Source organism: Hyaena hyaena, unplaced genomic scaffold (genome assembly GCF_003009895.1).
Source record: "Hyaena hyaena isolate Hyena2069 unplaced genomic scaffold, ASM300989v1 scaffold_395, whole genome shotgun sequence".
In the NCBI taxonomy this organism is placed as follows: domain Eukaryota; kingdom Metazoa; phylum Chordata; class Mammalia; order Carnivora; family Hyaenidae; genus Hyaena; species Hyaena hyaena.
In genome coordinates this window covers 774,630-787,035 of record NW_024081029.1, presented here as the reverse complement: position 1 = coordinate 787,035, position 12,406 = coordinate 774,630, and the positions used below count along the sequence as shown (strand labels likewise).

At 36.8% G+C, this 12,406-nt stretch overlaps 1 protein-coding gene across 1 annotated transcript; it reads right to left on the bottom strand.

Annotated features, from left to right (window-relative positions):
- Positions 1 to 248: 248 nt before the first annotated feature.
- Positions 249 to 12,177, bottom strand: AMBN (ameloblastin). The gene is made up of 11 exons (XM_039251777.1): positions 12,163 to 12,177; positions 10,947 to 11,015; positions 8,462 to 8,512; positions 7,109 to 7,156; positions 6,499 to 6,609; positions 4,889 to 5,125; positions 4,170 to 4,208; positions 3,615 to 3,674; positions 3,475 to 3,519; positions 3,030 to 3,074; positions 249 to 785 (listed from the first exon to the last, which is right to left on the bottom strand). The coding sequence occupies exons 1-11, from the start codon at positions 12,175 to 12,177 to the stop codon at positions 249 to 251; spliced, it is 1,257 nt and encodes a 418-aa protein (XP_039107708.1).
- Between the last annotated feature and the right edge of the window lie 229 nt (positions 12,178 to 12,406).

Here is a 12,406-nt window from a genome sequence, read left to right as displayed (position 1 = left end):
ACTTGCTCTGATGTTGTTAATAGTATTTCTAAATCACAGAGAAAGCCGACACATTTTATTTCAAGAAGAGAATGAAAGCAAGAAGGGGACCTACACTATTTCTAGCCACTTGTATTTATTAATATATGCTCAGCATTTTTAATGCCTTTTCTGCCGCAGGGTAGTAAGTGTTTCAGTAAAGAGATATCGTATAGGGACAGAGTTGGGGAACTTGTGCATACAGAAAGTAGCTGATAATCTCAAAGCTCTCAGGGCTCTTGGAAACGCCACACATCATGCATGATCTGGGGCTGCTGGGCCTTGATTTCTGGCATAGAAGTTTGCTGAGTGTCTGGGATGACTGTGGTATCCGTGGGCGTTTCTTCCAGGGGCGTGGTCACATCGGCACCGTAGGTCTCATAAATATCAGCTAATCCAGGGGTCATCAGTGGGTCAGCGTCCGCTGGGGTGACCCCAGGGGGTCCCCCGCTCTGCCCTGCAGGGCCTCTTGCCAGGGTGGGGTCGTTGCCCTTTGGGTGAGCAAGAAGCCCTCCCAGGGCACCATGTGCTACCTCTGGAAGGAGAGCTGGGTTTTCCGGATCTGCCGGGTTGCCTTCGGGCACCGGGGAGCCTTGCGCACCTCCTTCTCCCTTCTCTGGGCCTTTGGTTCCAGCGCCGGGGGTGTCAAATTCCAGGGTAAAGTCCCCGCCCATGGCTGGATGGGGGGGTATCCCTCCAAGGTTAGGTCTCATGCCACCAAATCCTGGGAACATGGCCCCGTAGGCCATGGGGCCTCCTCTGCCTCCCTAGAAATAAACCATTTACCAAAGGTACCGTTATCCCACACTATTAAGTACACCATGCAATCAGAATTGGTCAGATTCACCTAGAAATCAGAAAAAAAAATAGGGAACAAGGAATGAGCCGATAGCTTTGTGTCAGCACATTTCTCACTAAAGTGGCTTTGAAATATAAAGGAGAGAATTCTGGACTTTTCTGGAAAGCGTGAAAGACAGGTGGAGATCCTTTACCATATCTGGATGAAAGCAGGAACGAGAGAGGTGGGGAAGCAGGGCAGAACCAAATCTACAGGCAAATGGCAGTCGAACTTAATGTTAAGGAAACAATAAGCAGCCAAAATAGGTAGTGCCTGTCATAAAACAAATGAACAACAAACAAACACTGATCCATTGTTGAGTTTGTTGGTGGATGTTTTAGAGAACTGCTTCATCATCATTTCTCAAATGAGTGAAGCCCCATATAAGACTTTCCTTTTCTCTTTCTTTCTTTTTATTTTTGGAACATGTGTCAGAAAAAGAAGCTTGATGTCTCTGGAGGAACTGGAATATTTTCTTCCTGTGGACAGTTAGAATGATAGAACTGACCCTGTCTTTTTTTTTTCTGCCTTTGTTGCCCCAAATGTCCAACCTCCCGTTTTGGGCTATGTACAATGATTGTGTAGGGCTTTGTAACTTGCATATTTGTAATCTCATTTAATTAATTAATCGCTTACAATTGTGACTCATTTTAAATTCTATTTTCGATTTTTTGGTGACATTTATTAGGAGTTTTTCATAAGCTACAACAAAATCTTTTAAGCATGAGGCAGAATATAAATAATCAAAATGATAAGAAGATAATTAACCCTTACTTGAATTTTCAGCCAGTTGTGTTGGTGGTATGTGGGTACCGCATTCTTTTCTTCTACCTTTTCTTGGCTCTCCATTCTCTACATCTCAGCTCTCACATCATTTCCTTGAGAGATGGCGCTGTGAACTCCTGAGCTGGGCTAACTACCTCTTCCCTTTCCCTCTCTTATAGGTCTGTTCCCCTTATCACATCATCTTGACACTATGCCCTTGTATTTAACTTTTCCATTGATTAGACAGTAAACTCCTTGAGAACAGAAACCTTATCTAATTTATCTTGCGCCTGTAGCTTTCTATGCATCTAGTTCACAGAAGACACCTAAGAATGTTGGGATGAGGTGGCACGTGGGTGGCTCAGTCAGTTAAACATCTAACTTTGGCTCAGGTCATTATCTCACGGTTTGTGAACTTGAGCCCCACATTGGGCTCAGTGTAGACAGCTTGGAGCCTGGAGCCTGCTTCGGATTCTGTCTACCTCTCTCTGCCCCTCCCTTGCTCTCACTCTCTCTCTCTTTGTCTCTCTGTCTCTCAAAAATAAATAAACATTGAAAAAAAGAAAGAATGTTGGGATGAGTTTTCTTTCATTGATAACGTAGAGTATTTATTCATTTGATAGAATCTATAGCTGATAACAATTTAATTTAGTATGGTATTTGTTTTCTTTTGTTTTGTGCTCTAACAAATGTAGCAGGTAGAAATTTCTGTGGGAAAATATGAAATTGTGCAAGTCTACTGGTCCTCTAAATTTGCCATATGCATGGATAGTAGAAAAAGAATATGCTCAGATTAACATATTAATGCACTTTATATTTTATACTAATCACCTTTTAAACTTGGGTAGTTTCCTTTTTTTATCTGAATATAGTTGACACACATGTCACATTAGGTTCGTGTGTACAAAGTTGTAATCGTGTTGTATGGTGACAGATGGTGGCTACACTTGTGGTGAGCATAAGACGTAGAGTTGTTAGTTTTCTTTTTCTGTTTGATCTCTCAATTTTGAGGTCTAAATTGTTTGCAAAGCTGTTGAATTTATTGTTTTGAATTTGGTCCGAGAAGCGATGGGAACTCTGTACAAATCATGTGTGCCTTTTTTTGGTTTGAAACATATGCCGTTCAATGATAATGGCCTTTCAAGAAAGGTTTCTTGTCTGCTCATATTCAGGAGACAGGGCAAAATCTTATGTTCAAGAATGGCCGTGACTCAGAAATGACTATATGGAAACATGGTGAAATCTTTGCATGTTGCTTATGAATCAAGGTTTTGGTTTCTGAGTGGAACAATCTGGGTTGTGTGCTGTATATCCAGTGACATTTATGGCCAGTGCCTCTTGTGGCAAGTCATGTGTGACTGTTCTCCCCTGACCACTATTTTAATAACAGTTTGAGGACATTACTCACCGCCATTTCTTCTGAGCTCATGATGCCAAGTCTGGCAGGAGCATTCTGTTCAAAAAGAAAAGGTGCATCTTATTACTAGCCAGTGGATTCCAATGATCTTATTAGCTACTCAAGACAAAGTTAAAAGTTTACTTAATGTTCATGTTGTGCCCAGAGGCAGGGCAAAGTGTAGAGGTGAGTCATTATTAAATAACTGTAGCCAATTTGGATAATTCAGATAGAAAATTTATTTTTCCTTAATGCTGATGTGTGTGTGTGTGTGTGTGTGTGTGTGTGTGTGTGTGTGGCTAGAGTTATTCAAGTAGAAAGTCTGCCTCCTTGCCATTTCAGTTGTTATTAGGCACTCAGAGAATATGAAATCTTGAGTGAGGCCTATATTCTATAATTATAGCTTTTAAAATAATACTTAATCTAAAACAATACTTTTTGTAGGATACAGACTTACCAGTTGATTTGCTCCATAGGACATGTAAAATATTCCTGGGTAAAGCTAGATATAAATACAATAATCATCATAAAAGGCACTTTCCAAGGAAAAACTTACAAGTAAATTATAAGCAGAGACAAATTTTTTAAAAAGCTTACTGGAGATGGTTTATTTTGTGGCATTGGTCCCCGAGATATCAAACGAGCTATTTGGAACACCTTTAAGTGGTAGAAAATAGAATTAGTAATTCATTTTTGCTGTAACACAGGCAAACCTCCTATTACAGCCATTTCTAAGTGTTATATGAAATACATTCAGGTGGATTAGTCTAACAAATAAGTATTTAATATTTAAGAAAACAAAGGAATTCATTATACTTCATATTCATGGATGAATGGGGCAATTAAACATTTTCACTCTTCTTTCTTTATAAATTTTTTTTAAATGTTTAGTTTTAAGAGAGAGAGAGACAGAGTGCTAGAAGGGAAGAGTCAGAGAAAGAGAGAGAGAGAGAGAGAGAGAAACTGAAAGCAGGCTCCAGGCTCTGAGCTGTCAGCACAGAGCCCGACATGGGACTCAAGTTCACAAACCGCGAGATCATGACTTGAGCCGAAGTCAGACACTTAACCAACCAAGCCATCCAAGTACCCCTCTCCCTTCTTGAAGTATAGATATTTTTCCTAGGAAAGTATCTTATTGAGATCTGTACTTACTGATGGACCTTGTGGATCAGCAAAATCCATTCCTGGTAGCTGCATCATAGGTAAATATTAAAATTACTAAATTATGAAAATAGAACTGGACATACTCTTATCCAATTTATGACTATAATAAACAATCTACAATAAACTATTAAAAAAACAATCTAAAATGAATGTCCTGATTTTCACTTTCATATGGTTGGGCAGGACACAAAGTCTGTCTTCTTTAAAAGAAGAATGATAATATCTATCTTTACAGTATTTTAATTAGGGTGACGTGGGGGAATGTTAAATATGCAACATACTAGTTACATGGTAACTTCCTTTTCTTTCCAGCTCTTGTCTCTACATTATTGCATGATTTTTTTTCTCCACCAGTTAGAGAAATAATAATCTAAAATACTGCATGCAATGCTGTGGGATCAATCACTCTGCTCAGTCCCTCTAACACTGAAAAAAATTCTGATGATAGGAAGCATGGACTTCTCTGGGCTGTCCCATTTCCCCTGAAGGCTTTCATCTTTTGCAACTAAGAAACGAAGAGGCACAGGATCTTTTTAGAATCCATGCCTTGTTTCTGATGGTAAAGGACAGTTATGTCAACTGCTTAAAAACATATTTGTATTGTCATAAATTATGCCAGAAAGTTCTGATTATTTAAATGTGCTCTGCAAATCAGTTTTCATTGAATTAGTGGGCAATTCTGATTTGACTTAAGGGAAAGGAATTACCTCTGCCTTCGGTGGCTTGTCTGATGGTGCCACCTTCTGTTCGAGCATTGGCCCCTCTGCTTGCTGCAAGGGCGGTTGTCCCTGGTAAACTGGAGGCTGAGGTCCTCCCTTCTGGGCTGTGTCCTGGATGGCGGTTACAATTGTAGGCGGGAGGAAAGGTTTGTGTCCTGGCTGTTGAGGCTGCAGGGATGGCTGCGATGGGAGAGGTGGGGGGTGCACAGGCAAAGAATATTCATACTGCAGAGAAATTTGAAAGGAGTGTCAGGAAGCCATAGCTCACTGGACTGTGGTGCCTAGAATTTCTAAAACAAAAGGGCTTGGGAAGCTTTCCACTTGCAAGAGAGTCCAGGGGGATTGTCTTAAAGCTATGTTTGTGTAGGAAACACCAATTTATGTAAAGTCAATGTTATTTGGGGCGTGACTGTCTCTTCTACTTCCTTTGGGACGATCTGTGCTGAAGAATATGGAAAACGATTGGACTTCCTGGTAGCATGGTTGTTTCCTCCTCTGAATTCCCAAAACTGCCTCTAGGTACTGCTTTCTCACTGGATTACAATGATTTGTTATATATCTTTGCCCACGGTCAACTGACAGTAATATGTCTTCGTTGCCTTTATAGTCCTAACATTTAACATGGTTCCTGACAAGTGCCTGGCACTTGATAAATGATATATTTTTTGAGTTAATGAAAGGAGAGTAGTGATAATTAGGTAAAATACCAATCAAATTCCTGCATCACGGAGTCCATTTTGGAAACAATCAAGTGGAGAAACAGTCATTATTAACATTATTTATTGTCTACTAAGTGTGGCTTGGTGAGTAATGCTACTTGTGAACACCATCTGGAATCAAAGGTTTTTATTAAAACAACTATGTTCATTTGCTCCTTTTTGAAATTAACTGTGGTGAATGGCCTCCTGTTATTTTTAAATCATTTGCAAGCTCCTCAAAGTGACATGAAAGTTTTACCACAATCCTTCTTCTGCTACTGCCCATCTCAAAACTCCTATGGCTGTTTTTATTTGTACCTCATAATTTAGCACCTTGTAATACTTTGTCTTGTCTTATCTCCCAATCAGATCTGAAACTTCATGTACCTTAGAGCCATTCTTAAATGTTTTCATTTTCACTCCTAATCTACAATTTGCTTATGCATTTATGAGGCACCAAATAAATAATGGTTAACTGATTGATGTATTTATTGATTACTGTAAGTTTCATAATATTTTAACCAGGACTTTGGCATCATTTTAAATGTGACTTTGAATAATTATTTTGAGACTCTTGACTAAAATGAGATGTAGCCTGCTTCCATCTTGAAGATAGTTTATCTTTTGTTATTGCTCATGTCATTATGATCTCTTATATTTTGGAGGCCATATCTTCCTGTTTGAAATAAATATACAAATAAGTTGAAAGTTTGAACCACTTCGTTTTAATTTTTCTTAAGTACTAAAAACAATTATAGGTTTTGACTTGCTAATACTTAGAATGAATACTTTATTCATTATTATTTTCTGTCTGTAGCTAGTATATGATAACTTAGAGAAAGCAAATTGGGGAATATTTTTAAGTGTGAAGTTTCAAGCACATTGATGCAATTAACTTACCTGTTGAGTTTCATGTTCCCTTGGTCTCATCCATGGGAAAGAAGAATGTGGTGGCAGGAGACCATGCATCCACAAAGAATTAAATGACTTTCCAAAACCAAATCTTGAATACTAAAGACATGCAAGAGAGAGAGAGAGAGAGAAAAACATGCTTATATTTCAGTAGTGGCTTAAACTTGGTTTTCATTTTCTACAAAATTGATAGAATGTGTGGAGATAGCAAATGTAAGTGTGACATCAGCGATTTTAATGTGGACAGGCAAATGCTCTCTTCCAACAGACTTACTTTCTATCCTAAGACAGATTACAATATTCCCATAAACTTACTTGCGATATAGCTTTTTAAAACCTCATATTTTGGGTTGTTTAATAAAATTGAAGTGCTAGAAAGGATTTTTTTCTTACTCAAGAAAATTAAATACTATTTTAGCTACCATCCCATTTCAGGATCTTATTTTGTTTTAGGTTATCTCCATTACTCATTTGTTCTTTCCATACTTAGGAGAATATCTATTCACAAACAATTTTATGAATTACAGTGTTGCTATTAATGTCTCTACTACCACCACCATTAATTCTTGCAATAAGAAATATTTGAAAATAAGGTTACCTGAGAAAGCATATTTAATCCCTGCAAACTTCCCAACTGTCTCATTGTCTACCAAGAGAAAAAGTGGGTTAGTGTTTGCCACATATATTCCTTTTCTTATGGTGCAACTGTTTTCTCAATATATGATATTATTAGCACAAAGTTTGCAGTGGGTCAGTTGAATAAAATAAAAACAGACGCAAATCATCATTGAAAGGTGGAAATGTTAAATGTGATTGTCCCATTATTGCTATTGCTATCAAAATAGTGAGCTTGCTTTTTATCATTAATCAAATAAGTGAAAAAGGTATCATTTAAGTAAAGGTCACATTAAAACATTGGGAAATAGCTCATTCAATTGAAATAGAAACTTAATTGTGGGAACATTGTTTGATTGACTCTTCTCCCCCTCCCCCTTCCCCATTTAATTTACTTTGCCTTTCATAAATCCATCCCCAAACAGTCAAACAAAACAGAACAGAACAAGACAAGACAAAACACCCCTACCTCCTTCCCAAATAATAAAGGTCTCAAAATAGTAGATGTGAAAAACACTGGGGAAAATGGTGAGTATCTGGATAGATGGTCAAGAATGCTGCCAATTCAACAGAAAGTCAATTTCAATTTAATGATAACAGGTTTAGTGTGCTTTGAGTTGTTTTTAAGCTAGAAAGTGAGAAAAAAGTAACTCTGTGAAATTAGCTTCCATTTGAGATTGTATTGATTGCCTCCAGATTGTCATGATATGAAAAACTTTGCAAGGTCTTCTGAAAAATTTATAATCTCATAAATTTTTTTTATTCATGACTGTTAATATTTTCTTTTGATTTGGTCAAATGTTTCTAGTGTGCTGAGAATTTCTAAACAGAGTATTATTATGAGAACTTCAGCAAGACAAACAGGCTATGAAGCACATACCATAAAACCAGGTTCATGTTATTTACAGGACTTCTTATAAACAACCACATTTTATAGGGTAAATTTACTTCATGGGAACATTGTCATATAAAATACTATAAGGTGGTGGAATTAAATGTAAATCATTTGTGGCTTCAGGACAATGTGTTTTAATTAATGTAGTAATTATATTAATATAGTAATTATATCATGCATACCTAATATATATTAGGTATTAAATATTAGTATTGATCTAATTCACACACGGATGGCATTCTGAAGAGTAAAATACCTGGGAGTTTAAAATTGCAGTAAAATGATAAGATAATGCTCTAATAAATGTCATACACTTCTCTGGAACTTCTCTAGACAGCCACTGACTTCTGACTAGGGAAACAGAACCTGCCCATGGTGTTTCTTTCTTACCAGGACCATACAAATATAAAGGCTACAGGTAAATATTCTAAAAATACGTACCTCCAGGCTCAAACTAGCCATGCCTGGTGTCCCAGGTTGCTGAGGAAACATCTAGATGGAAATAAGAATAATTTTGAGATGTCTGGTAAGAAACTTCCCTAAATGCATACTGGAAATAGAAAGCTAACCCAGCACGCAAAGGCCAGCTGAGGGATTTAGACTTGAGCTTTTAAGCAGAATAAAGAAGAATTTAAATTAATTGGGAGAATTAGCATCGTATTTAATGACTTTGCCCCCTCATGAATCATCTACCCTTTGTATCTTAATGCAGAGATTTTTAAATTTAATTTGAGATCACATTGAAAACAAATACAGTGTAGCATAAAGCTACAAAATAGAAAAACAAGGATATTTTGTATTCTTAAAGAAATTATCCCATAGACAAGCAAAAGGGGCAAACTTAAGGTCAGTTTTCTTGTGCTTTTGGCAACTTACATGCTTCTGGTTCAAGGAATCATGGCATTCAGCAAAAACCACATGCAAAACCTAACCTGCTACCCATCCAAGGAGCTCCAACAAATGCTCTGTCATCTTTCATGAAAAATTATTTTATGTATAAATCTATTGATTTGTGTTTATAGTTTTTGATCATATCCAAGATATATACTTTAAAATAAAAATCAATCAAGTATTATTATACTTAATGTGTTCATTTAAGAGTTGTCAAAATACAGTGATACTTACAACTAGGTTTTTAAAGTGTAAAATATTTTTCTTTCTAAAACAATCTTTATTAATATGCATAAATACCAGTAGGAAAAAAAATGGAGAATGGAAGAGTAAGAATTCGAGTACTTTGGGTTTTGAGGGTCTTTGGTTCTTTGGAAATCCTTACTTTCTAGGGTCACAGGTTCTAAATGTCATCTTTTCTTCATTTACACACAAATATTTATGAAGGGTCAGCTAAAAATGTTGGGGTTTTTTTTTTTCATGAGTAAGAAGTTCAGAAATAGTTTCCTGAGTGTGTTATCTACCTGCCACTTTCTGCTTTTTTATACAAGTAATATCTGGCCTTCTGAGTCATGGTGCAAATTTCTCCAAATAATTCAGTTTGGGAAATGGATAGCAGAAAAGGAGTTATAATTGTGTAGCAAATACTCTAAGCAGAGAAAAAGATAAGTTGTGTAGACAGGAAAAGCGATGTGTGTGTGTAGTGAGCAGATTGTTCAACATTTTGTGAGAGTAAAACCTTCTTTCCTCCCATTGGCCAGTATACAAATTAGGTATCTTGGACAGATTCAAGTACAAAGTGTACTTTGCTTTCCATTTACTTTAAGTCATGAATTAACAACAAATGTACGTGTATGTAAATGGACAGAGGATACATTTCCAAGGAGACGTAAAAGCAGAACGTCTAACTTGACAGGCAGGCAGTCGGCAATCCTAAACAACTGTCACATCCTGCAGGTGGACCTGACTGACACAGGTGTTGGCCAGCATAGGTTCCAAGAGTGTCAAGACACTCAGACAGTAGATGGCTGAGGCTGACCCCAGGGTCAGTATTATACAGAAGTAAGCAAGGGGGGCAGCTTTACGCTTTACTTTTTTATTTTTTTTTTTCACTTAAAGTTCATGTTGAGTAATGGAATGGGCTTTCATCCTTGTAGCCAGTTTTTATCCCCTTCCTCCCAAGCATAACTTTAAGAAACCCAAGTAGCTAATCTTCTTTGTCAGGGAACTGAAATATTTTAAAGTTCATTTAAGTCCAACGAGGAGTTCCTCGAGACAAGAGGTCATGTCAAACTTACCTTTGTGTCTCCAGTGCCCAGCACATTGCTGGGTGTATGGCAGGTGCTCAGTCAATATTTGCCAAATGCATATGGCGGCTGAACAAAGTCTTCATGAAAACAGAAACACATACTATTGGCTGGAGGGGTTCAGTACCCACAGGACTGTATTCATGAGATCATATCAACATATGTTAGAGTCAACCAGGTATAGGACTATAACATACAATCAATCCCATTGCCATGGCATGTTTTGATTTAAGAAACTTCAACTATCAATCACACATATCTCCCCTGTAAGGGAAATTTGTTGGTTAATTAATTGCTTCAAATGGAATTACTTAGGTCTGTTTTGTAACCATCACAATTTGGCTAATACCGTTCTTTTAAAAATGAAGAAAATGTACTTTACTGTTTTGGAGAAATGTTCTCTCCATTTCAACTGTATAACAGCAGCGAGTGGTTATAATAAAATTGTGCCATGGCATTGTGGAGGCTACACAAATCTTTTATTCTTGAGTGACTTGAATAAGACTTCAAAATTATCTTCAGATATTTTAATACCTTTTTGAATAGAAAAATTACATTGACTTACTGTTTTTGGACGGTAAGGTTGATGTCTGGACCCCTATGACCTTTGACTTAGTAGTATGTCTACCACTGGATGAATTCAATGAGCGCATGCATGGACTTCAGAACATGCCCTCAGTACTGTTTAGTATCCAACAATCTAGAATATCTAGAAAACTGTGACTTACCGGCACTGCAGAACTCATTTCCAAGAGGCATAAGATCAGTATCAGGTCCTTCATTTTGGAAAGTGGGATCTGAAACAGAATTGGGTTGGAAAATTAAATCAGTTGAATTTTTATTTCAGAATGGTTAAAAGGCAATGTTTCAAATGAGTCATGTCTCTGTTCTTCCAAAACAATCAGTTTAAAAAAAAACAAAAATAAAAACAAACACAATTAAATGTTCCTAAACTTACTTATGTTTACTAGTTTTTGGAATGAATTAAGAATCAGTTAAAAAAGTATCTAAGTGTTTTTTTAAAAAACGGAGTTACAACCTAAATGAACATGTAGGATAACCTTTGTGATGTGTTCTTTAAATGCTGTGTTTCATTTCATAAAATGTATTATGAATGTGAAAATCCTTTCTATGTCAAATTTTGATCTATAAAGTATCATTCACAGGATTTTAGACTTTCTCTCCAGAGTACATTTTGAAATGCATTTGAAATAGAATACAACAATTATTTTATAGCAAACCTTTATTTGCAGATATATTATACTATATATCACTCTATGTTTTGGCTATCCAGATAAACATAACAAAACTTATCTTTTTAAAAATAAGAATGAGGGGTGCCTGGGTGGCTCAGTAGGTTGAGCTTCTGACTTTGGTTCAGGTCATGATCTCCCGGTTGAAGCCTGACATTGGACTTTCTTCTGTCGAAGAGTCCACTTGGAAGATCTCCTGTCCCCCTTTTTCTCTGCCCCTCCGCTGCTTGTTCTCTCCCCCCAAATAAATAAATATTTTTAAAAAATAAGAATGAGTTGAATATTTTAAATGCCTTTGATATTAGTTGGGAAATATGTCTCAAAATTGAGTTTTTTCTCTTTTCTAAAATGAATTATCTCTTTGAGTTTATCCTAGAAGTTGAAAAGCCTCTTTACTTTTCATGAACAGAAATCTGCCTACCCAAGAAATTTGCTGGTCTTCTAAATCCTTTCTAAATTAGCCACTGTCACTAATAAACACAAATAGTGAAAAAAAAAAGTCTACAGATTAGCCTTTCCTTCCTTAGTTGGTAGGGTATTAGGCATGTCTTCTGTGGAACATGCTAATGGCTTACAATAAACTATTATTCAGCTTCTGGTGACAAATAAAAAACCTCTTTATAAATGCTACCTGGAGATAGGAAAAAAGAACTTATAGGAATCACATGGAAATCATAAAATCACATTTTACCTTCAATGCTGACATGCACTGTGTTCTCAGGGCCTGGTGATGCCAACCAAGACAGTTCTAAGGAAAGAAGATTAAAACTGTTTCTGGTCTGTGCCTAGGACTCGCTCTGTATCTCTCATTCAAGGAAGACCAGAAACCTTTATTTAAAGTGCCAATCCACCAATCAAAGTGAGGCAAAACAGAGGAAAAAAACAAGCTCTGCTCCTGTAATTTAGCCCACACCCTTTATTGCATGCAACGACAT

Excerpts from the sequence above, each read along its gene's own strand:
- AMBN (XM_039251777.1), bottom strand. Across the intron at positions 4,209-4,888 it reads ACAAGCCACCGAAGGCAGAG|CTACCAGGAATGGATTTTGC; the intron begins GTAATTCCTTTC and ends CCTATGATGCAG. Across the intron at positions 3,520-3,614 it reads CACAAAATAAACCATCTCCA|CTTTACCCAGGAATATTTTA; the intron begins GTAAGCTTTTTA and ends ATTTATATCTAG.